This window comes from Berghia stephanieae, chromosome 3 (genome assembly GCF_034508935.2).
Source record: "Berghia stephanieae isolate SIO BIC M18660-M18661 chromosome 3, UCSD_Bste_1.3, whole genome shotgun sequence".
NCBI classification, from domain to species: Eukaryota; Metazoa; Mollusca; class Gastropoda; order Nudibranchia; family Aeolidiidae; genus Berghia; species Berghia stephanieae.
Window position 1 is genome coordinate 11,583,129 of NC_088362.1, and position 22,683 is coordinate 11,605,811.

General features: G+C 37.0%; 1 protein-coding gene across 4 annotated transcripts in view; it reads left to right on the forward strand.

Annotated features, from left to right (window-relative positions):
- LOC144967150 (beta-1,4-N-acetylgalactosaminyltransferase bre-4-like) overlaps positions 1-22,683 on the forward strand; it is a 322,329-nt gene that overhangs the window by 158,901 nt on the left and 140,745 nt on the right. For 2 of the 4 annotated variants that reach the window (XM_078904024.1, XM_078904025.1), the window contains exon 2: positions 13,215-14,286. The exons of the other annotated variants lie outside the window; for them this stretch is intronic. In XM_078904024.1, the coding sequence (XP_078760150.1) occupies positions 13,380-14,286 (907 nt within the window). In that variant the 5' untranslated portion in view covers positions 13,215-13,379. The remainder of the gene's footprint in view (positions 1-13,214; positions 14,287-22,683) is intronic. 4 annotated transcript variants of the gene reach the window in all.

Sequence of the window (22,683 nt, forward strand, 5' to 3'; positions counted from 1 at the left end):
CGCCAGTTATCATAGTTTAAAAAATTGAGCTTTATATAGCGCAATATCCACTAAATGTGCTCAAAGCGCTTTACATGGGGTCCCTGGCAAACAGCAACATTTAACATGTAGGACGGGACATGACGCCTGTTAGGCGATAATGCAATTTTTCGGACAAAGACAACTCTGTTAACGGCCAGGTACTCATTTTACACCTGAGTACGGTGAGAGAATGCGAGTAAAGAGCCTTTTCCAAGGACTCAACTATGCGCCGAGCGCGAGGCTCGAACCCAGGGCCTTCCGATCCGAAAGCGAGTGTAATACCACTAGACCACATAGCCGCACAGTTATGAGTCCTTTGTGTATTAACTCTTTAAAATCTTACATTATCTGTCACTGCCTATAGTCAGGTACTTATTCATACCTTAGTCGAACGAGTTTACATGTGTAAAGTGCCTTAGCAAAAGTACCGGGTTTAAGAATTATTTTTCTTTTTTTTTTTTTGGCCAAGATAAGGGTCAATTTAACTCTCTCCTTGCTAGCAATTTTCAGAATTTTACCTGAAACTACATACATACTCACCCAACACAAAAAATAGATTTTTCAAACAGAATAACAACGAGTATATTCTACATTTTGTTCTGAAATATTTGCTCGGCATCACAGTATAGATAGTATGTGCTTGGCCAAGAAGCTCATAACATTGCCATCCGGAAGTATAACGGACCAACACACAAAACTGTGTGTATCCATGAATGTTTATAGTCGGGTTAATACAGTTCAGTGAGCATTACTCATAAACGCGGATGGCAAAATATAATAACAAAGACCTGAGTGACGTCATCTTCGAACTATCTATACAGTTTTTATAGATAGTATGCAGATGACGTCACTCAGGCCTTTGTTATTGTTTTTGTCAACCGCGTTTGTGAGTTGTTCTCCCTAAACTGTATTAACCAGACTATAAAAGTTCATGGTTACACAGAGTTTGTGTGTTGGTCCGTTATACTTCCGGATGGCAATGTTGTGAACTCCTTGGCCAAGCGCATTCTATCTATAGCTATAACCATAACAAAATGAAATCAGAAGGAGAAAATTGTTGGATGCGTCGTTACGACAAATTAATGTGACGATTTTCCTTTGGCTGGTAAGAAGAGGGTCAATCAATCGATATTTGAAGGATGAGTTTTATGGCCAAAATTTGAATACATGTATCTAGGTGGTCTAGTGGTATGACACTCGCTTTCGGATCGGAAGGTCCCAGGTTCGAGCCTCGCGCTCGGCACATAGTTGAGTTCTTGGAAAAGGCTCTTTACTCACATTCTCTCACCGTACTCAGGACTAAAATGAGTACCTGGCCGTTAACGGCGTTGTCTGTGTCCGAAAAACTGTAACATCGCCTAACAGGCGTTATGTCCCGTCCTACATGTTAAATGTTGCTGTTGACCAGGGACCCATTGTAAAGCGCTTTGAGCACATTTAGTGGATATTGCTCTATATAAAGCTCAATTATTATTATTATATAAAAAAAGCTCAATTATTTATCTAACTACGTGCATAATCTAACGCTGAATCCGATAATATCCACTTGAGGATATCCATTTCGTATATAAAATAAATGAAATCAAATTCCCTTTATTCATCCCCAAGGGGAAATTTGTCTTTAGGGTCTAATTCCAAGGGAAGACTGGAATAATCCAGGTGTTAGCCGCAGTGCAGCGCCGCAAAGTGAGCTAGGTCTAGGTGACTTGCTCAAGGCCACACAACGCAGCGGCGGGTGATCGAACTCGTTACCTTTTGTGTACGAAGCAAAGACCGTACCGCTGAGCCTCGCTGCCCCTTATTATCTTCTTTATATATTAAGTCCAGTTCTCAAAAATCGATCTCTAATAAAATTATGAATCAGATCATAGTGTAATCTTATATTTTATTCTAGGGTTTCTTTTAATTTTTTTTTCTTCTTATATTTACATTTCTTTTCTCCTAGTTTAATATTATCCTTACTTTGACTGATTTTCATATCCTTGTATTTTTTTTTCTCTCTTTTTCTTTTTTCTTTATTTCTTTCTTTTCTTTTCTTTCTTTTTTTTTTTTTTTTTTTTTTTTAACAATTCATTTCTTGTACCAGTGCTATCTCCATAGCAACACGCTGTGTCGGGGTTATCTGAAACCAATCCGTTCTTGAAAATCAATTTACGAGGGAAATTCATTGCTTTTTTCTTCTTGTATTTTTCTCTTCTTTGACTGAGCGAGGGTTGGCTGTTACTTTGGTGGTGTGTCCTTATTACTTTAAAAGTAACAATGGATGTGCTTTTCGCCACACAGCAATGTCGTTTTAGGTCCCTTGAACTTGTTACGCTTATCCCACAACAAAGGACAACTCTCTTGTTGTATAAAGAATTACCGATCACTCAGACGTAACCAAATTTTCAATTCGATTTTGTAAATACCCCGCCCCCCCCCCCCTCCCCGCCCCCCAATTAAAAACAAAATACATTATTCGTGATAGGTTCTACATGTAGAATCTTATCCCTGAACCCCACCCCACCCCCCACCCTCTACTCTCCCCCTACCCCCCGAAAAACACACTACAGTTGTGGCACGTAACCTTAAAACAGTGTTGTTATGTCGGGGTGAACTAAAGGTTCAAATAGTATTTTTTTAAAAGCTAAAATGACCTGATATATGAATCAACTTCATTTTTTTAAATGTCTGTTTATTAACCACTTAATTGCCGTACTGTGGAAAAACTCGTGTTCAAAAAAATGGCCAGAAAATTCGTTATTTAAATATCGATTGATTTAAATGACCCTCATCTTGGCAAAAAAAAAAAAACAAAAAACAAAACAAACTCTCAAACCTGGGACTTCTCCTGGGAGAAGCCAAAACAAGTTATTGCTAGAATCCGTGCGTGACTAAATTATTTCGGTTCTCGTGGCGGGAGGTAATCAATACATTAGGTCGTCACCCTGCTCGTATAGCGTATCGTATTTATTGCAGAACGTACTGGAATTCGGCGAGCTTGAATGCGGCGATTACTGGACCGTTTTGAAACGGTTAGTCACGTTAATTGTATGAACAAAGATAAGTAAAGATTTAAAAAAAAAATAATAATATGTCTATGCTCGTTTCAGTTGTTAACCCCATAATATGTATAAATGTCTCTCTGTAGTTACTGTATTCAGACTGGGGGAAATAAATCGTGCAGAAAATAAGAAATGTCATTTATAGGGAATGAGATTAGCGGAAGAGTAGCGGTCCCTCGATTGGACGTCACCGGTGGAGAAGTTATTTGTAAACAAACCAACTAGATACAAGCCAAGCGCTCCAATTACAAAATTTATTATTCATATTTCTGTACAAAAATGCATAACGTTGATTATGGTATGCATTTTTGTACAGAAATATGAATACTAAATTTTTTATTTGGAGCGCTTGGCTTGTAGTTGGTATGTTTACAAATAACTTCTCCACCGGTGACGTCCAATCAAGGGACGCTACTCTTCCGCTAATCTCATTCCTATTACTGATTTTAACTTCATGAGTTATATTGATCAAACACTGGAATTATTTTAGTTTTACCGAGCATAAGTACCAGGTTTAAAAACAACTAGCTAATGAAACAAAAACAGATTTTTAAAAAAATATATAAATAAAATAACAAACAAACAAATCTCAGAATTTCTTTTTATCAATAATATTCAAGATTTATGCTCTCATTTTGGGTGTGTCTTTTTTACGAAACCCGCCGAAACCCGCCGATAACCATAGTCTCAGGTTCACTCCCCACAGTTGTCTACTTCCCATAACTTTGCCGGATATTGTCGAGTTTCGGCGGGTGTCGGCGGGTTTCGTAAAAAAGCACTGATTGCTTTTTTACGAAACCCGCCGAAACCCGGTCCCAGGTTCACTCCCCAATTGTGTACACTTCCCCGAGTCTCAGGTTCACTCCCCAATGCTACCTACTTCCCATAACTTTGTCGGGTTTTGTCGGGTTTCGGCGGGTTTCGGCGGGTTTCGCGCGGGTTTCGGCGGGTTTCAGCGGGTTTCATAAAAGAGACACACCGCTCATTCTAACGGTATTTTTTTTTTCCAAGTAATTTCAAATGTGCGTCACGTCAAGGACAATACAAGGGTATAACTTCGAAATCACGTGAATGATTTTCCACGTAAAGTTATGTTACCACACTGTCGTTTAAATATATTTATTATATATGGATTATAATATATATATTATATATATATATATATATATATATATATATATATATATATATATATATATATATATATATATATATAATATATATATATAATATATATATATATATATATATATATATATATATATATATATATATATATCACATTCACTGTAATAGATTTCATTTCACTTTTATTACTTTAAAATAATCTATTTAGAAGACTAAGTGTCTTTAGATCGTTTCTTTCGTCTGTTTTTTTTTTAAATTTCTTTCTTGTTTTTTTTTTAAATTTTATTATTTATTTATTTATTTATTTATTCATTTATTTATTTATTTATTTATTTGTGTTGTTTTCGTTTGATTGTTTGTTTTACTTTTCCCAAAAAAAATATTTTGGGAAAAAGAAAATAAATCAGTGATCATATTAGTATTAGGCAGTTTAGTGAAAATTTCAAATTATATAGAACTTCTTTAAATTGGTATTAACAGAAGCAGCTTGCTGTGCTTATTCCAATGCTTTTTAAACTTTTGAGATATCTCAATTGGTTCAAGAGTTATGAATTTTTAAATGAATATTTTTGGGGGTCTGAAACGGCCAATTTTACATTGAAAAGTTGTGACGAGTTCATGACAACACAAGTAATAACTGCCTATGAAGACGTAACTTCGTCAAAAGTGGATGGATTTTAATGAATTATAAATCAAAATATAGGTAGAATTATATTCTTTCATTCTAAACTGAATTTTACATGAACTACTACTGAGTACGAGAGAGTTTGACCTTGAGACTCAGCAATAGCAGCAATCTTCTCCTTGGCATCTTACACATTTGAAAGTATTCATCTGAATCAAAACACAAAGTGAAATGAAGCAAAACATGAAAAGGAACAGTATTTTGGAGTGAAAAATTTTTTTTGGATCAATTCCTTGTTGCCTAAGTATGAAAAATGAGGGCTTGAAGGGAGTCAACAAACTATAATTAAACTGTTGTTAAATCCGTTTTAAATATTAAAAAAAAAATAATACATAAAATAAATTAACTCTCAAAAGAACTGGGTGCACTTTACTGATTTGGGTATGTGTGTCATATGAATCCATCGATGTGTGTCATCAATTAACAAAAAATCATTTCCAGCACATTTGTGTTGATTCAACCCATGAGGGGATAAACATTAAAAAAAAAAACAATCAACACCAATTCACAGGGAACTGAGGTTACACCAAACCACCAGACAATGCTCAGTTAAATGTATTGTCTGATCTCCTTTCGTGAAACAGGGTTGCCAGATTATTTTTCAACAAAATGCCATAGGAAGACTCAAAAAATGCCAAATCACTCAAAAAAAAAAATACCAAAGTCTGTTGACTCCCACCCCCACTAAGAAAACTACTCACTTTTGATAGACAATTTACTATCATATCCTGGTGGCTTGCGTGTTTTCTTTTCTTTTTTCTCTTTTTTTTTTTTGAATTATACTAAATTTCCTGTTGGGTAATTTTTTTACCTACTGACTACTAAGTGGAGTGGTAAACCACTACACCACGGTTGGATTTTAAGAATGAAAAAGAAATACATTAACATGAAAGGTAAATACGTAAACAGTTAAATAATTATTGACAATTAAGAAAACTTACTGTTTCGTGTTTCTTATGAAACTTAATTAAGAAAAGGTGTCATTTGAAGTATAATATACAAGAAAAGAAAATGCCAAATGAAAATGCCAAATGCCAAATGATTTTTCTAATGCCAAACGGTTTTCAAAAATGCCAGATTTTTGGAATCTGGCATTTAAAATGCCAAACTGGCAACCCTGTCGTGAACAGACACACTTCACTCCGATACGCACTACTTACTGTATGTGCACGTGGCTTCACTAGAATTCAGCGTGCAACACACGTGCGCAATTAATTGTGCCTGTACAGTTTAACACACATTTTAACACGGTGAGGCTATGTGGTCTAGTGGTATAACACTCCCTTTCGGATCAGAAGGTCCTGGGTTCGAGTCTCGCGCTCGGCGCATAGTTGAGTCCTTGGAAAAGGCTCTGTACTCACATTCTCTCACCGTACTCAGGTGTAAAATGAATACATGACCGTTAACAGCGTTGTCTTTGTCCGAAAAATTGTAATATCGCCTAACAGGCGTCATGTCCTGTCCTACATGTTAAATGTTGCTGTTGACCAGGGACCCCTTGTAAAGCGCTTTGAGCACATTTAGTAGATATTGCGCTATATAAAGCTCATTAAAAAAAACACAAACGCAAATACACACAAACACACACCCACACCCACCCACCCACTCACCCACACACACACACACACACACACACACACACACACACACACACACACAATGTAGTACTCTTATCGTGAAATTACTTCCTTCTCATTTAAAACAAACTTCATTTCGTCACTATAATTTAGATTTTAAAAATTAGAAGAATAAAAGGAAAAAACAAAAGAATTTCTGATTTCATTAGTTGACAAAACTGATTAGATTTTGCTCAACGATAGAAATTTAATTTTGTAGAAAACCATTATCTTAATCAGACGGGCATAGTTTTATCATCACGAATTTAATGACAAGATATTTTGAAAGGGAATAGAATTTGTTGTTTCTGAATTAGTTGTGGGGTTTTGTGGTCCAGTGGAATGAGACTCTTGCCTTCGAATCGGAAGTTCCAGGGTTCTAGTCCCTCTCTGAGCGGCGCAATACTGAGTGCTTGGAAAAGGTTCTTGACTCACATTCTATCACTGTGTAAATTTAACACATGGCCGTTAACAGCTATATATACATATTGAATCGTGTTGGATACAAATATTGTACAAATACTGCTCGACATGTAGCAATGGAGCGAATTATTAGTGTAGTATTTACTACGATGTTAGAGTCAGTCTACATCGATGTTTCAGGCCTTCCAGCCATCGTCAGGTCTGTGTGTTACACGTTACAAGGTCTGAAACAGCGAAATAGACTGACTCCAACATCGTGGTAAATTATATTACAATAATAATTCGGTCCATTGTTACATGTCGAGCACTATTTGTACCATATTTGTATTCAACACGATTCAATATATATATATATATATATATATATATATATATATATATATATATATATATATTATATATACATTATAAAAGCAAATACCATGGAATAATAGTGCTCATCTTTTTTGATAAAAGGAGCTATTTATAAACATTTCAAGTATAATTATTATTGGTTAACTACTTAATAGTTAGACAATAATAATTATACTTGAAATGTTTATATATATATATACGTGTGTGTGGGTGTGGGTGGGTGTGTGTGTATGTGTGTGTGTGTGCGTGCGTTTGTGCAATAGAACATGTATGGACTATTCCAGAAACAGCACAGAACCAATTGACTTTTTAAATGGGATAACAGGAACTTCCCCTTTACTTACTTGACTGTACCATAAAAGGTAAAGGGCGTAATGTAACAAATTATAGGTATAATAATAATCACCAAAGTGACACGGTAAAAATAACCGTGATAAGTAGAGACGGAAAACGGTAAATCGTGTCAAGTTATAGTCATAATGGATGATCGTTGTATTCTTAGGATGGTAGTAATCTTAACCTTCACCTTACCACGCATAGGAAAATCCTCACATTTGTTACGATACAACCAACTTTTTTCTTGTTTAAATGTATTTTGTAAATCATACAAATTTTAAAAAATTGAAAAGTGTGTTATATAGCATGTTTTTGATAAAGAAATTATTCATCGCAAGAACTTCACTGCTATTGTGTTTGAGTGATAAAAATATTTTTTTGTGTTAGTTGGGTGTGAAGTTTTGGGCAAAATCCTGAAAATGACTGGTAAGGAGAGAGTTAAGACAAATGGTGACCCATCGTCCCAAAACGGTATTATGTCGGGATGAACCAGATGCTGAATAAAAAGCTGAATTGAAGCTGAACTGGTCGAAAATTTGAATTATTGCAATTCAGCATTCTAAGATACGAAATTCATTCTATTCAATCAACATACAAACTCATTGCGAGTCGGATATTTCTGGCAATAAATTCAATTTTCAGCATCTTAATCAATCCGACATAATACCGTTTTGGGGCGAGGGGTCATATATTATAATATAACACTGTGACAAGACAAGGATTCACTTGAAAAATGGCGACATCTGAATCTGTCGCCATCACAATCCAATTAACGAAGCAAGTCGAAAGGAAACACAATCGTGGGGAGACAAACGTGTCGAAATGATAATAATAATAATTTTATAATTTTGATCACGTCGAGTACCTTGAAAATAATTAATAGCCACTTCAATACGCTCACGACCAAAATTTTTTTTTGTTGAGATAGGGGGCATATTAATCATTAATCGTCGTCGTCATCATCATCATTATTATTGTCGTCGTCGTCGGCATCATCGTCGTCGTCATCATCATCATCATCACCACCACCACCACTAACATCGTCATCATCATCATCATCATCATCATCATCATCATCATCATCATCATCATCATCATCATCATCATTATTTTCATCATCATCATCATCATTATCATCATCACCACCGCCACTACCATCATCATCATCATCATGATTATCATCATCGTCTTCGCCATCACCTTCGTCGTCGGCATCATCATCGTCGTCATCATCATCATCATCATCATCATCATCATCATCACCACCACCACCGCCACTACCACTACCACTACCATCATCATCATCACCACCACCACTACCATCATCATCATCATCATCATCATTATCATTACGTTCGTTATCAAATTCATCACCATCGCCACCACCACTGCGTAATATGTTCTATTTCTCTAATTGCATTACTTGTTTTTGTTTTATTTTTTAAAGCCGTTGATAGGGAGCTTACCAATATAGATAGTATGCGCTTGGCTAAGAAGTTCACAACATTGCCATCCGGAAGTATAACGGGCCAACACGCAAAACGGTGTGTAACCATGAACGTTTATAGTCTGTATAATACAGTTTAGTGAGAATTACTCATAAACGCGGATGGCAAAAAGCAATAACAAAGACCTGAGTGACGTCAACTTCGAACTATCTATAGATAGTATGAAGTTGACGTCACTCAGGTTTGACTACAAACGTTCAAGGTTACACATAGTTTTGTGTGTTGGTCCGTTATAATACTTCTGGATGCCTACGTTGTGAGCTTCTTACTGTGTGTTTGTGTGTGTGTGTGTGTGTGTGTGTGTTTGTGTGTCCGTGAGTGTATGAGAGATAAAGGGAGAGAGAGAGAGAGAGAGAGAGAGAGAGAGAGAGAGAGAGAGAGAGAGAAAAATAGAGATAGAGTGAGTGAGAGAAGGAGAGATAGGGGGAGAGAGGAAGAGAGAGAAAAGAGAGTGAGAGAGAGAGGAAGAAAGAAAGAAAGAGAGAGAGAGAGAGAGAGAGAGAGAGAGAGAGAGAGAGAAAAAGAAAAAAGAAGAAAGAAAGAAGAAAGAGAGAGAGAGAAATAGGAGAGAGAGAGAGTGAGAGAGAAGGAGAGAGAGAGAGAGAGAAGAAAGAAGAAAGAGAGAGAGAGAGAGAGAGAGAGAGAGAGAGTGAGTGAGAAGAGAGTGAGAGGAGGAGAGAGGAGAGAAGAGAGAGAAGAGTGAGAGAGAGAGAGAGAAGAAAGAAAGAAGAGAGAGAGAGAGAGAGAGAGAGGAGAGAGAGAGAGAGAGAGAGAGAGAGAGAGAGAGAGAGAGGGGGGGGATGCGAAAATACTGCTTTGTTTCTGTCACCGTAAAAAACTGTGCGCACACTTCTTCCGGTGACATTTGCCTATCAAAACGTTTGTAAACAACAATGGCGTTATCATCTATTGTTTTCGTTTTCATATTACACGCATGATTTTGTGTGTGTCGTTTCGTGTGGAAGGTGTTTAAATAGATATCCATCTGTTTTTCCTCTCCTCCAAGAGCGTGTTGTTAATTTAACGGTCTATGCATTGTTCTGATGCATTTTGTTGACGTAGATTGTTTGATAGTGAAATTGAAATAGGTAATCAAGTGAGCCATTGATTGGGCATTGGGCTTGGCCGGTTAGTGAAACCGTGGCCTTCGTAAAGTTATGGCCTGATACTGACCAAAAAATGACGTCAAAATGTCAGTCTTTTGCCACAAAAGAAAACAAATCGTGAGTTGTATACAATAGTTCAACCAATGAAATAACTTGTTTCCATGAGCTCTACTAACGACAACTCACTAGGCGGTGCAAAAACCAAATTATAATGACGTCAAACTACCAGTCCTTTTGGATTTCAGTAGGCCTATCAGGCTAAAACATAACGATGGCTACGGTGAAACGCGATTACGTTGAATAGGGTGTGATGCTTTATGGTGCAACCCAATTTTCGAGCTTCAAGTTTCATTCTGGTCACAGTAATTGTATTTGCTTTAATTTTGTTTTAAAATAATATGTTCACGATAATTTGAATACATTCATTATGGAAGAATGTTTGTAGTCTATTCATAACATCTGCCTCTAGTCTGGTTTGTTTCATTTCCGAAACGAAGTGACTATTCTCACCCCCCTATTCTAGGATGCTAGTCTTCATAATAGTAGTCCACAATTGTTGTATGTTTAATCCAAAGGTTGTAATGCAGTAATTTGTTAAGTTTCTTGTCACAAGTTGCACAATTAAAAAAAAATCAATCAAATCCAAATCGCAAAAAGCCAGCGACGTTTTTTTCGGTAATCGGGGTTGAGAATAGAGGCAGCCTTTCCGAAATTTATTTACTTGCAGGTATGATAACCCTAATTGTTAAGGGCCCTTTGTTATAAGGAAAATAATCATATAAACCTATAGATAGTATGCAGATGACGTCACTCAGGCATTTGTTATTGATTTTGCCATCCGCGTTTGTGAGTTGTTCTCACTAAACTGTATTAACCAGACTATAAAAGTTCATGGTTACACAGAGTGTGTGTGTTGGTCCGTTATACTTCCGGATGGCAATGTTGTGAACTCCTTGGCCAAGCACATTCTATCTATAGATAGTATGCAGATGACGTCACTCAGGCCTTTGTTATTGTTTTTGCCATCCGCGTTTGTGAGTTGTTCTCACTAAACTGTATTAACCAGACTATAAAAGTTCATGGTTACACACAGTTTTGTGTGTTGGTCCGTTATACTTCCGGATGGCAATGTTGTGAACTCCTTGGCCAAGCGCATTCTATCTATAAGTTCACACATTGCTTGTACGCGACTCAGGATAGGCTGCTCACAGTAGACAAAAAATAAGTCACCAGGGGCCACTCATATAAACTTCTGAAACCCAGAGTTGAAACTACCCTTCGACAGAACTTTTTAAAACAGAGAGTTATTGAACATTGGAAATCATTGCCAGCAAATTATGTAGTTGAAGCGCCGAATGTCAATGCTTTCAAGAATAGATTAGATGCTGTGATGGAAAGTTATATGCATAGTATAAAAGTGCCTCCCACCCAAAATAACTATAATCAAAAGATCAGTAGAGAAAGTGTAGTGTAGGCTAGCCCATGATCACAAGATCAGGTAGGGAAATGCATTAGATCAGTTGTGAACAAGACATTCAGTGACTGGAAAGAAGGCGACAGGGCAGTGGCCTAATCAAGCGACGTCGATACCATCTATTCTATTCTATTCTATTCTAAAAACCAACGACAAGTACTGTCCTTAACAACAAAATTAAATCAAAAACCAGACCTGCAATTCTGTGCGCCTAGGCCATTTCCCATAGCCCATACATTGTCATACTGTACGTTAATGGAGAATTGTCACATTCCAAACAATACCATAAAAATATACATATCTTCTTTTCCAAGAAGTCACGCTCAGCCAATTAACAACTTGACCAGACCTGCAATTATGTGCGTCTAGCCCATTACCCATAGACCATACATTGCCATATTGTACTTTACGGGAGAATTCTCACATTCCAAACAATACCATAAAAATATACATATCTTCTTTTCCAAGAAGTCACGCTCAGCCAATTAACAACTTGACCAGACCTGCAATTCTGTGCGCCTAGCCCATTGCCCATAGCCCATACATTTCCATACTGTACGTTAAGGGAGAATTCTCACATTCCAAACAATACCATAAAAATATACATATCTTCTTTTCCAAGAAGTCACGCTCAGCCAATTAACAACTTAACCCTCTCCTTACCACCTATTGGAAAATCGTCACATATGTTACGATGCAACGTCACTTTTCTCATCCAGATTTCATTTCTTTTTGCTATAGCTATAAAAACTTGACATTCTGTAATAGAGCTCTTATTGTCGAACAATATTATGAATAGAACGTGCTTGTTGCTTTTCTGTTTGAGTAAGAAATTTCTGTTTTTATGTTGGGTGGGTGTGAAGTTTTCGGGGAAATTCTGGAAATGGCTTGGTAAGCAGAGGGTTAAGTATAAATTTAAAATTATTTGGTTAGTTTTTAAAATGTTGCCTATTTATTTGTCTAAACTCATTCAACTGACTCACTGGGGCGATCGTGTAAAAAATCGTGTCTTTTCTGTTTTGAAGGACAAATGTTTCCTGATTTATGATTAAGTCTAGAAATGCCACTACTTACAGTTTTTATTATATTCTTAGGTCTCCATTAATTTATATATTACTAAACGTTTGTTTATCTTGTCGCCATGCGCTTCTATTGTGATTGTAATTGCATTCTAAATATTTTGTTATTTTGTTTAAAACAAACAAACAAACAAACAAATAACAAAAAAGATTGCGTCGTCATATACAGTAGCAGTGCGGCCGAGAATCATAATTATATTATCACCACGAACAAATAGCTCTTTATCTATGTTTTGAATCCTTCACAAAACTTCACATGATCAAATATTATAACTAAATCATTATTTTTCGGTGGATTAATAGAATGGTTTCCCTCTTTAGCTTCTTTTTCTTTCTTATTTAAAAAAAAAAAACTTATCCTGTGAACTATTCCTTGTGTGAGTCACAATAATAAATAACCCAATTTTTGTGAAAATAATCAATCAATTGTGTTTTCTCAGGTTTTAGTACAAATGGTAGCAGTCAAAGGGGTATTATAGACTAAATGATATAAAGTATAAGATGACGACAACACTAAGTGTAGGGAATTATAATAACTTCGTAGTTAGTGCCTTCTGATTAAGGATTATGTTCATTTTTCCACATTCTGCTAATGACTGTAGAAGATGAAGCAGAAAAAACGGCGAACATCGAAAGAAATATGCATTTTCATCGGCTTTTTCCTGATCGTCTTTGTCACCATCTTCCACATACTGCTCTTTAGTCACACGAGAGCTGTGGCATATGTGGCGTATTATGGCGACCGTGACAAGTTGAGAAATGCGCCGAACAATCGAAAAGTAAAGAATGTGCAGTTAGACAATGTTGCTCGGCGTACTCTCAGTGAATCGCCGACTGCAGGAACAGTACACCACGAACACCATGCAGCTAAGGGGCAAAAGACACTGAAAAAGACCCCTTTCCACCATCCACCTTTTAGCGCCGTTGATGGACGAGTTAACCTACCCGCCAGGGCCCGAGCACGGGCGTTGGCTCAGGCAGAGCTTAAGAAAATGGAAAAGTCTTTGACTGCTCTTGTAAGACAAAACGCCCTGTCGCCAGAGGTCTCGTCCAATAAATATCGGAGCGAAACCTTCGCTCTCCGTTTCAAAAACATGATAAATCAATCTGAAGACAGATTTTTACATAGTGACTTCGATGCAAATGCAACTTCACATAGAGCGTTTGCTTATAACGAAACGGGGCCTCTAGGGCGATCTTTACCGAATGGGACTGGAACGGTTCTCAACGATAGAGTTCTCTCAATTGGTGCTCCTTCTGAAGTCGAGTATAAGCGGTTTGATAAGGACCACCACGGTTTGAAGTCCGTGCGACATTTTAAGGACTTCGATCCAATGGAATCCTACGATTTGACTAATACAATTATAGACAGTCTTAATTCGAAAGAGGAATATTCTCACAACCATGAGGAGGAAGATATACCCAAACCGGATTATATACTCAACATTACTCGAACTACTTATGTGGGGAAGACTACTGGTAAACGCTGTCCAGAGGTACCTGAAAATCTACGTAAGTATTTCAAAAATATTTAGAAGATAAGTAATTCGACATATTTGTTGTAGTTGTAGTAGTTGTAGTAGTAGTAGTAGTAGTAGTAGTAGTAGTAGTAGTAGTAGTAGTAGTGGTAGTAGTAGTAGTAGTAGTAGTAGTAGTAGTAGTGGTAGTAATGGTGGTAGTAGTAGTAGTAGTAGTAGTAGTAGTAGTAGTAGTAGTAGTAGTAGTGGTAGTGGTGGTGGTGGTAGTAGTAGTATTAGTGGTAGTGGTGGTGGTGGTAGTAGAGTAGTAGTAGTAGTAGTAGTATTAGTAGTAGTAGTAGTAGTAGTAGTAGTAGTAGTAGTAGTAGTAGTAGTAGTAGTAGTAGTAGTAGTAGTAGTAGTAGTAGTAGTAGTAGTAGTAGTAGTAGTAGTAGTAGTAGTAGTAGTATAGTAGTAGTAGTAGTAGTAGTAGTAGTAGTAGTAGTAGTAGTAGTAGTAGTAGTAGTAGTAGTGGTAGTGGTAGTGGTCGTCACCGTCGTCGTCGTCGTCGTTGTTGTTGTTGTTGTTGTTGAGGTTGTTGTTTACGTCACTGGTTTTCTTGTTCTGGTGTCGCCCGTTAGAAACACAATGTGCAATGTTTGCATATGGCGCAACAAACAGTGTGGCTGTGTGTGGTGGGAAGGGGGTTGTGTGTGTGTGTGTGGGGGGGGGGGGGGGGGGGAGGAGGGAATATAACATGTTCTTGGTGACCTTCCACTGAATCAGTAAGGGTGACTTTTAGCATTTGACATTAACTACAGCCGGGTCACAAGCCCTGTGAACATTGGTGCTATCATCAGTAATTGTTAATATAATAATATGTATGAATAAATTATATATTATATCCACATCTCGTTGACACTTAAATTCGTTTTAGGCTGATTGACGTCTTATGTTGCATTTTGCAAAATGTTATTATATAGATATAGATATAGTATAGCGTAATCTATGCTTGTACCATGGTGTGACTGCATTTTGAGAGGTTTACAACACAGCAAGCAATAATTATAGGATTTAGTTGCATTATAAGGCAAGCGACTGTTTCTTGTTGACTTTAATACGAAAATGTCAAATAGTATGTCAAGTCTTGTGAAGTAATGACGAAATGGTGTTCCTCGTCTTTCACATTTATTTATCTATTTATGTAGTTGATTATTCGTTCAGTACTTACACATTTCTTCAATATCTATTCTCTTTATTTATTTATGTGTTCATTTATTTATTACACACAAAAAAACAAACACACACACATACACACACACATATATAATATATATATATAATATATATATATATATATATATATATATATATATATATATATATATATATATATATATGTATTTAGTGCGGGGCGGTCCTTGGCAAGCTTAAGGACCACGGTCCTACGGTCCTTGGGAAATGAAGACCGCAAGGACCGGTCCTAGGACCGGTCCTTTTCGACATTGAACATTCCTGAGAGACTGTTGGAAATTCGAACCGGTTTGACCTTTTAGAGCGTGGGATCGTTCATTCTTGAACCGTTAAAGACCGCTACAACACGATGAAAACCGTGGCCTACAGGAGTAAAACACACGGAGTAGTCACACTCATTTCAAATTGTAACCTAATTAGAGAAGAGGGGTGATGCCTTCTTTATTTGCTCACCGTACTTCATTGTTACTTCGATAATTTAATAAAATTTGAAATTTATCCCCATTAACGGAGATAATGGCATCGCCCAAGGCGTTGATCGAGTTGTTCGTGGCGTTGATACACACACGCAACTCCTACCCCCCCCCCCCCCCCCCCCCCCCACCACACACACACAATTAGAGGGCAGCGAGCATTGAAGAGTAAGAGAGAGACGTGAAGTTATAATAAGAGGGGGTGGATGAGGTGATAAGAGGGTCGATGGTGACTTTTCGCCAGATCTAACAAACTCAGCTACCCATTCATTGCTGAGTAGACAGGGATTCAGAAAAAAATCGACTGCACCCGGGATCGATCTCTGGCCCTTTGCGTATAAAGAGAGTGCTCTATCAACTGAGCTATCGGGGTCCCCAAATATTCTATTGGACTTTTTTAAAATTCAGACGTTATAACTGGGTTTTTTGGAAGGAAGAAACTAATGAAAATCATATTATTTGATTAGTAAAAACACCAAACGAAATTTTAATATTATTGTATTATTTTAAATGACAACACTGCGATAGAAAGGAGTGGTGACAAGAGATGGACAAAAGAAAAACAAAAAATCGGATTTGCTACTTGCTAGGTTCGACACACACACACACACACACACACACACACACACACGCACACAAACACACACATCTTTTGTAGTCACATACATTTCAAACAATAACCCATTAGAGAAGAGGGATCATGCCTTCACCATAGATCATTGTCATTGCGATCATTATGGTGTAGTAAATTTAGAAATTTACCCCGTATAATGGAATCGTCCAAGGCGTGCGCCTCCTGTTCCCCCCATCTCACACACGAAAGGGCGGTTTGCGGAGTGGAGGTTGGTGGTCGTCTGCCTGTATGGTCGTCTGTGTCGTTTAGTGTATGGCAAAGGGGGGTGGGTGCGATTAATTAAGTGGGATGGGTGGTGATTGGTGGAAGATAGGCAACCGAAGCAACGAATCGCTGGGGAAGTAGTAGGCTATGGCGCGAGACCGTAGGACCGTGGTCCTTGCAAGGACCGCCCCGCACTAGTTGAAAGGTGATAAGAAGTGAGGACCGCCGCCGTCTTCCCCTCTGGGACGGTCTTCGGTTCACAGCTAAAAGACCGTCGGACCGCGGTCCAGACCGGTCTTCAGCGCGGCACTAATGTATATTATATATATATATAAAGACATATATATTTAAGCAATTGATTAATAAATTAATTAACCGTTTTAATTATTAATGAATTAAGTAACTTATTTATCTTTTCGAGTATTCTTTTTAAAAATATGTTGAGAAGGAAAAAACAGCTCCACTGAAGTCTTCAACATGGATTAATGGTTATTGGTTTTAAATCTTGTATTATAAGGCACATTTGCTTAAAAAACTACAAAAATAATAATTATAATTATATAGTAGCTTTTGTACACTCTCCCATTAAAAGGAAATTTCAATCTAATTAAGGAGATAATCTGGAAATAATTAATGCTTCAATGATTTGAAAAAAGACACACACATTAAAAAAAAATTCTATTCTGAAATGTCTACCCCAACCCCCCCCCCCCCCCCCCCCCCCCCCCCCCCACCCCCCCCACACACACACAATAATATCCCGTTTTTTTTCTTCTTCTTCTCATAATATTTTTCTGGTCTTGTCTGTTATGCCAGATTTTCCCGTGTCTCTTTTTTTTTTTCTGTCGATCGATATAAATATTATACATAACAAGGCGGGAATGAAAAAAAAACAAAACAGAATTGTGTTTTAGAAGAATTAGGGCTAAATTGTGCTGGAAAAGCAATCCCAGCTGGTTGTAATCTGTATGTGATCTTTACGATTCCGATGTTTACCCAAATCGTCATAACCGCATTGCTGTCATGGCAATAAAACTTCTCTCAAACCAACACAACATATTCGGTAAAAATAGACAGGTAGATAACCACGCCTCTCGGACAATCGTCATAATGTAAACAATGGCAGTGATTGGTAGACACAGCAAACTACACATGTTTTACTATCGATGGTTTGTGCTTAAGTAAAATACCCACTGTTCAATACCGCTTGATCAATAGAACCACACAGAAAATTATGTGTAAACCTAAACGTTTATAATGTGATCAAGAAAATCGTGTGATAACTAGTCACCCATTTGGCGGTATGAAAACAATAACAATGATCAAGATTGGTCGATTTCATTCACTTACTGTTTATAAAACAACCAACTATGTTTGTCCGAGCACGTGTGAGGGTGTGTCACAAATATCATTTTTTTGATTGGTCAAAAATCTACTGGTTAATTACGCTGGATTATCTAAGCCACACATCGTGCCCGTTATCTAGTTTGCTGAACGTCGAAAGAATTAGCAAATTTATTTTCTCCCTTCTGTATTTGTCTTAGTAAATTATATCAGGGTCACAGAATTTTACCCGGCTTCATTTTCGTTGATGTGTTAACTCTCTCCTTACCATCTATTTTTAGAATTCCCCCCGAAAATTCATACCCATCCCAGCACAAAAATGTACATTTCTTACTCAAATAAAAGTAACAAGTGAGCTCTACAAACACAGTGGTTAGTGGTTTATAGCTGTAATCAAAGAATTTCTTTAAATTTCGTGATGTACAAGAGAAATCGGATTAAGAAAATTGTCGGTTACATCGTAACGAAGTGACGATTTTTCTATGGTTGGTAAGGAGAGGGTTAAAAAGGCAATAGAAAGTCACTAAATTTTACGACATTCGCATCTAACAAATATTACTGTTATCAAATCATATTCTTCATGACAACAATGTTGAAGTAAGAGTGCCTTTTCACGAATATCAAATGTGGGACCTCGGCGGTTGTAACCATGACCAAATCCTGTATTATGTAATTGGTTTCTATAGTTGATGTCACGTAGCCCAACAACGCGGCCATCGTGGTTTCTAAACAAAGAAAATCGGTACAATTTATTCTTCATGTTGGGCTAGAACTTCTCATATGTCTTGTGATCAGAATGTGTAAAAGTCAAAACATGATCAATTTTGTGATGTTTTTTCTCCTCTGGATACGCTTTTATGCTCCTCAAGAAATATTGCATAAGGGCGTCCGCCATTGTTCCGATAGTTTACTAAGTTGCCATGCGCCATTACGAGGGAAGTGACGTTACGACTGTTTAAGCGTATTGATAGCATGCGTAACCTTCAAATTATATAGATAGAACGAAGTTGACGTTACTCGGGTCTTTGTTATTGTTGTATGAGTTCATTAAACTGTGTTAACCAGACTATAAAGGTTCATCATAGAGTCGCCAAAGAAAGGTGACAAAATAATAATATAATTCGCTGCACCCATTATTAGTCTGTAATTATAGTACTTAAATATATTTGGGTACAATGGAAAAACAAGTATTTAAATTTTTGGCCAGAGAACTTGTCCCTCAAACATCGTTCGATTAAACGAACCTCACCTTGTCAACAAAACAACAACAACAAAAAAATGCTCTCAACCCAGTAATTTCACGACTCCTAGTTTTTTTTAAGTTTTTAATAGCGCAATATCCACTAAATGTCTCAAAGCGCTTTAACAAGGGGTACCTGGTCTACATAACATTTAACATGTTGGACGGGACATGCCGCCTGTTAGGAGGCGTTATTACACTTTTTTTTCGGACAAGTCAACGCTGTTAACGGATAGGTACTCATTTACCCCCTGAGTACGGTGATAGAATGTGAGTAAAGATCCTTTTCCAAGGACTCCAACTATGCGCCGGCGCGAGGTTCTCGAACCCAGGACCTTCCGATTCGAAAGCGGGTCATACGACTAGACCACATTTTGTTTTTGTTTTGTTTTGTTTTTAAAAGATGAGGGTAATTTTAATCGATCGATATAATAAGAAGGACGAGTTTTCTGGTCAAATATTAACTATGTGTTTATTTCGACTACGGCTAATGGTAAAGTAGTAGTGTTTTAAACTCACATCGATCCAAGAGCTTTTTGCTAAATTTCAAAATTGGAAAACATGTATTTAAGATTAGCTTGTACAATAGATGTTTTATTCAACTATCATTAACGTGTAAAAACTAAAAAACATTAGCTTTGATACTACCCTATAATTTGTCTCATAGAAATGTAATGAATAGGCTGGGGTAAAAGTAACCTGGTAAACTACGGTATAGTCGTGTTAGGGTTGAGTGAGTTAATAATAGCACCTCACGGAAAGTCATCGGTCAAACAAACTAACACAATGAAATTAATCAAACAGTCTTTATTTGTTTTAAAACCTTAATCAAAAGAGAATGATTAAACAGAAGCAGGACTGTTGAAATATATATCTGAACTAGAAAAAAATAATAAAACAAAAACAATTTAGCAAAAAGAAGGAGCTATTTACAGACAGAAGAGAGAGAAGAGAGAGAGGAGAGAGAGAGAGAGAGAGAGAGAGAGAGAGAGAGAGAGAGAGGAGTGAGAGGGATATATATATATATATATATATATATAAATATATATATTATATATATTTATATAATGATTTACACCACACAATCACCGAACAACACACCAGGCCGGCAACATAATTGATTGGGTCATCTCCCCTGTGTCAAGTAATAGAATAAGAAAGACCGAAGTGTTGACCTAGCGATATCCGATCACAAAGTTTATTTGTGGATATCGCATTAAAGAAAGTTGATCTCCCGAAAACGAAAACATAACAACAAGGAATTATAGACAAATTGATATCAGTGGTTTACAAGATAGCATTCGTGACGTCATAAATGAAGGTTAAAAATATAAAACGACTTCAACAAAGTATTGCGATCTATTATTGACCGTGAGGCACCGCCACAAGTCGGTCGTATCGAATCGACCACACTCGCGATGGTTCAATTCCGAGATAAAGGAATTAAAGAGAAAAAAGAGACAGCTGAAGGAAATGCGAAAGGTGGCCTAACAGTATTTAAGGATATATACAAAGCAGCTAAGTCGGCTCTTATAACGCCATCACATGCGCAAAAAAGGCCCCTACAAAACGAAAAATTTCAAAGCATTACATCTTGCAAAGAACTGTTTTCCCCGCAAACGACCTTCTTGGCAGTAAGAATCCACAACCCCTTCCAGCGTCTAGAAATAACACCGAACTAGCTCAAATTTTGCCAACTATTTCCACGGCAATAAAATCCATTAGGGAAAACTTAGACAATACATCATCATCATCGTCACCGAGCTTTGGACCATTCCATGGAACGCCACTACATGTTTTTCGATCAGCCACTGAGGATGAAGTGAAGTCAGGCCATTTTAGATACCATCAAATATTGTGACTTAGTAGACCCCATCCCAACTAGTTTCTTAAGGCTTGTATTGAAGAACTGTTACCAACAATAACTGAACTTATAAATAATTTCTTGGTCTCAGTAGTGTCCCCGACTCGTTTAAACGTGCCATTGTTAAACACTATTAAAGAAGTCCGATCTAAATGTAAACGAACTGAAAAATTACAGACCTGTCTCCAACCTTCCATATCTATTCCAAAGTGCTTGAACGCATTGTGTTAAAAAGACTTTTGTATCATATCCATCTAATAATTTAAGTGAAAATTTCCAAATCTGCCTATAAATCACATCATAGCACTGAAACTGCCCTTTTAAAAGTATGCACTGTATATTCTTAATAGTATTGACAAAAATCATGTCTGTTTATTGACTTGGTTGGACCTTTTCGGCTGCATTTGACACCATTTGATCACGAATACTTATTAAACGATTAGAAATTACTTTTGGAATAAGAGACACTTGCGCTTAGTTTGGTTTAAATCATACCTAACATCAAGATCTCAGTCGGTTCTGATCGATGGCGCAGTATCAGAAACATTTCCTCTAAATACGGCGCTTCCGCAGGGGTCTGTCCTTGGTCCTGTTATTTTTACTCTTTATACTCACCTCTTTCGGATATTTTTGTTAAAAATAAATTAATGTATCATTTCTAATGTGATGACACCAATCTATGTAAGCGATATCCCTAGTAATATCCCATCATTGATACCCGTGTTGAAGACTGTATTAGAGATGTTAAATGCTGGATGGAAATTAACAAGTTAAAGCTGAATAATGAAAAGACAGAGGTGATGGTGTGTGGTAGAAAAAGTGTTTGAAAGATGATTTTCTGAAGTTTACTCTAAATATAAATGGTGGCACAATTAACCTCTCAACGTGTGTGAAAAAAACTCGGGGTAATGCTAGATCAACATATGACTAGCAGGCACAGTTTGATTCTCTATGTAGAAGTTTGACAATAGGATTAAAAAGAATTGCTTCAGTTAGACCTTTTCCTAACAAAGAAGTAACATGCAAACTATAACATCTTTCATACTATCTAAAATAGATTACTGTAATTCGTTAATCTCGAGATAAGCAACGATAAATATCACGCCTTCAAAGTATCCAGAATGCGGCTGCTAAATTGATTTTAAGAAAGAAGATAACATCCTACTCATTGCCACTTTGTATGAGCTGCATTGGTACCAGTTAAAGTGAGAATCGAATTCAAACTAGCGTATTGTGCTATAAGTCCTTAATGATCAAGCACCATTGTATATTACTGAATTTTAGAAACGTATAAGCCAACGAGGAGTCTACGTTCTGCACTAGATTCTACAAAATTAATTGTTACAAATAAATATAATATAAATTTTACGGGCAGATCGTTCAGTCACCGCCCTTTTTCCCGGGGAATCTTTCCAAAAAAAAAAAGAAAAGCAGTCCTT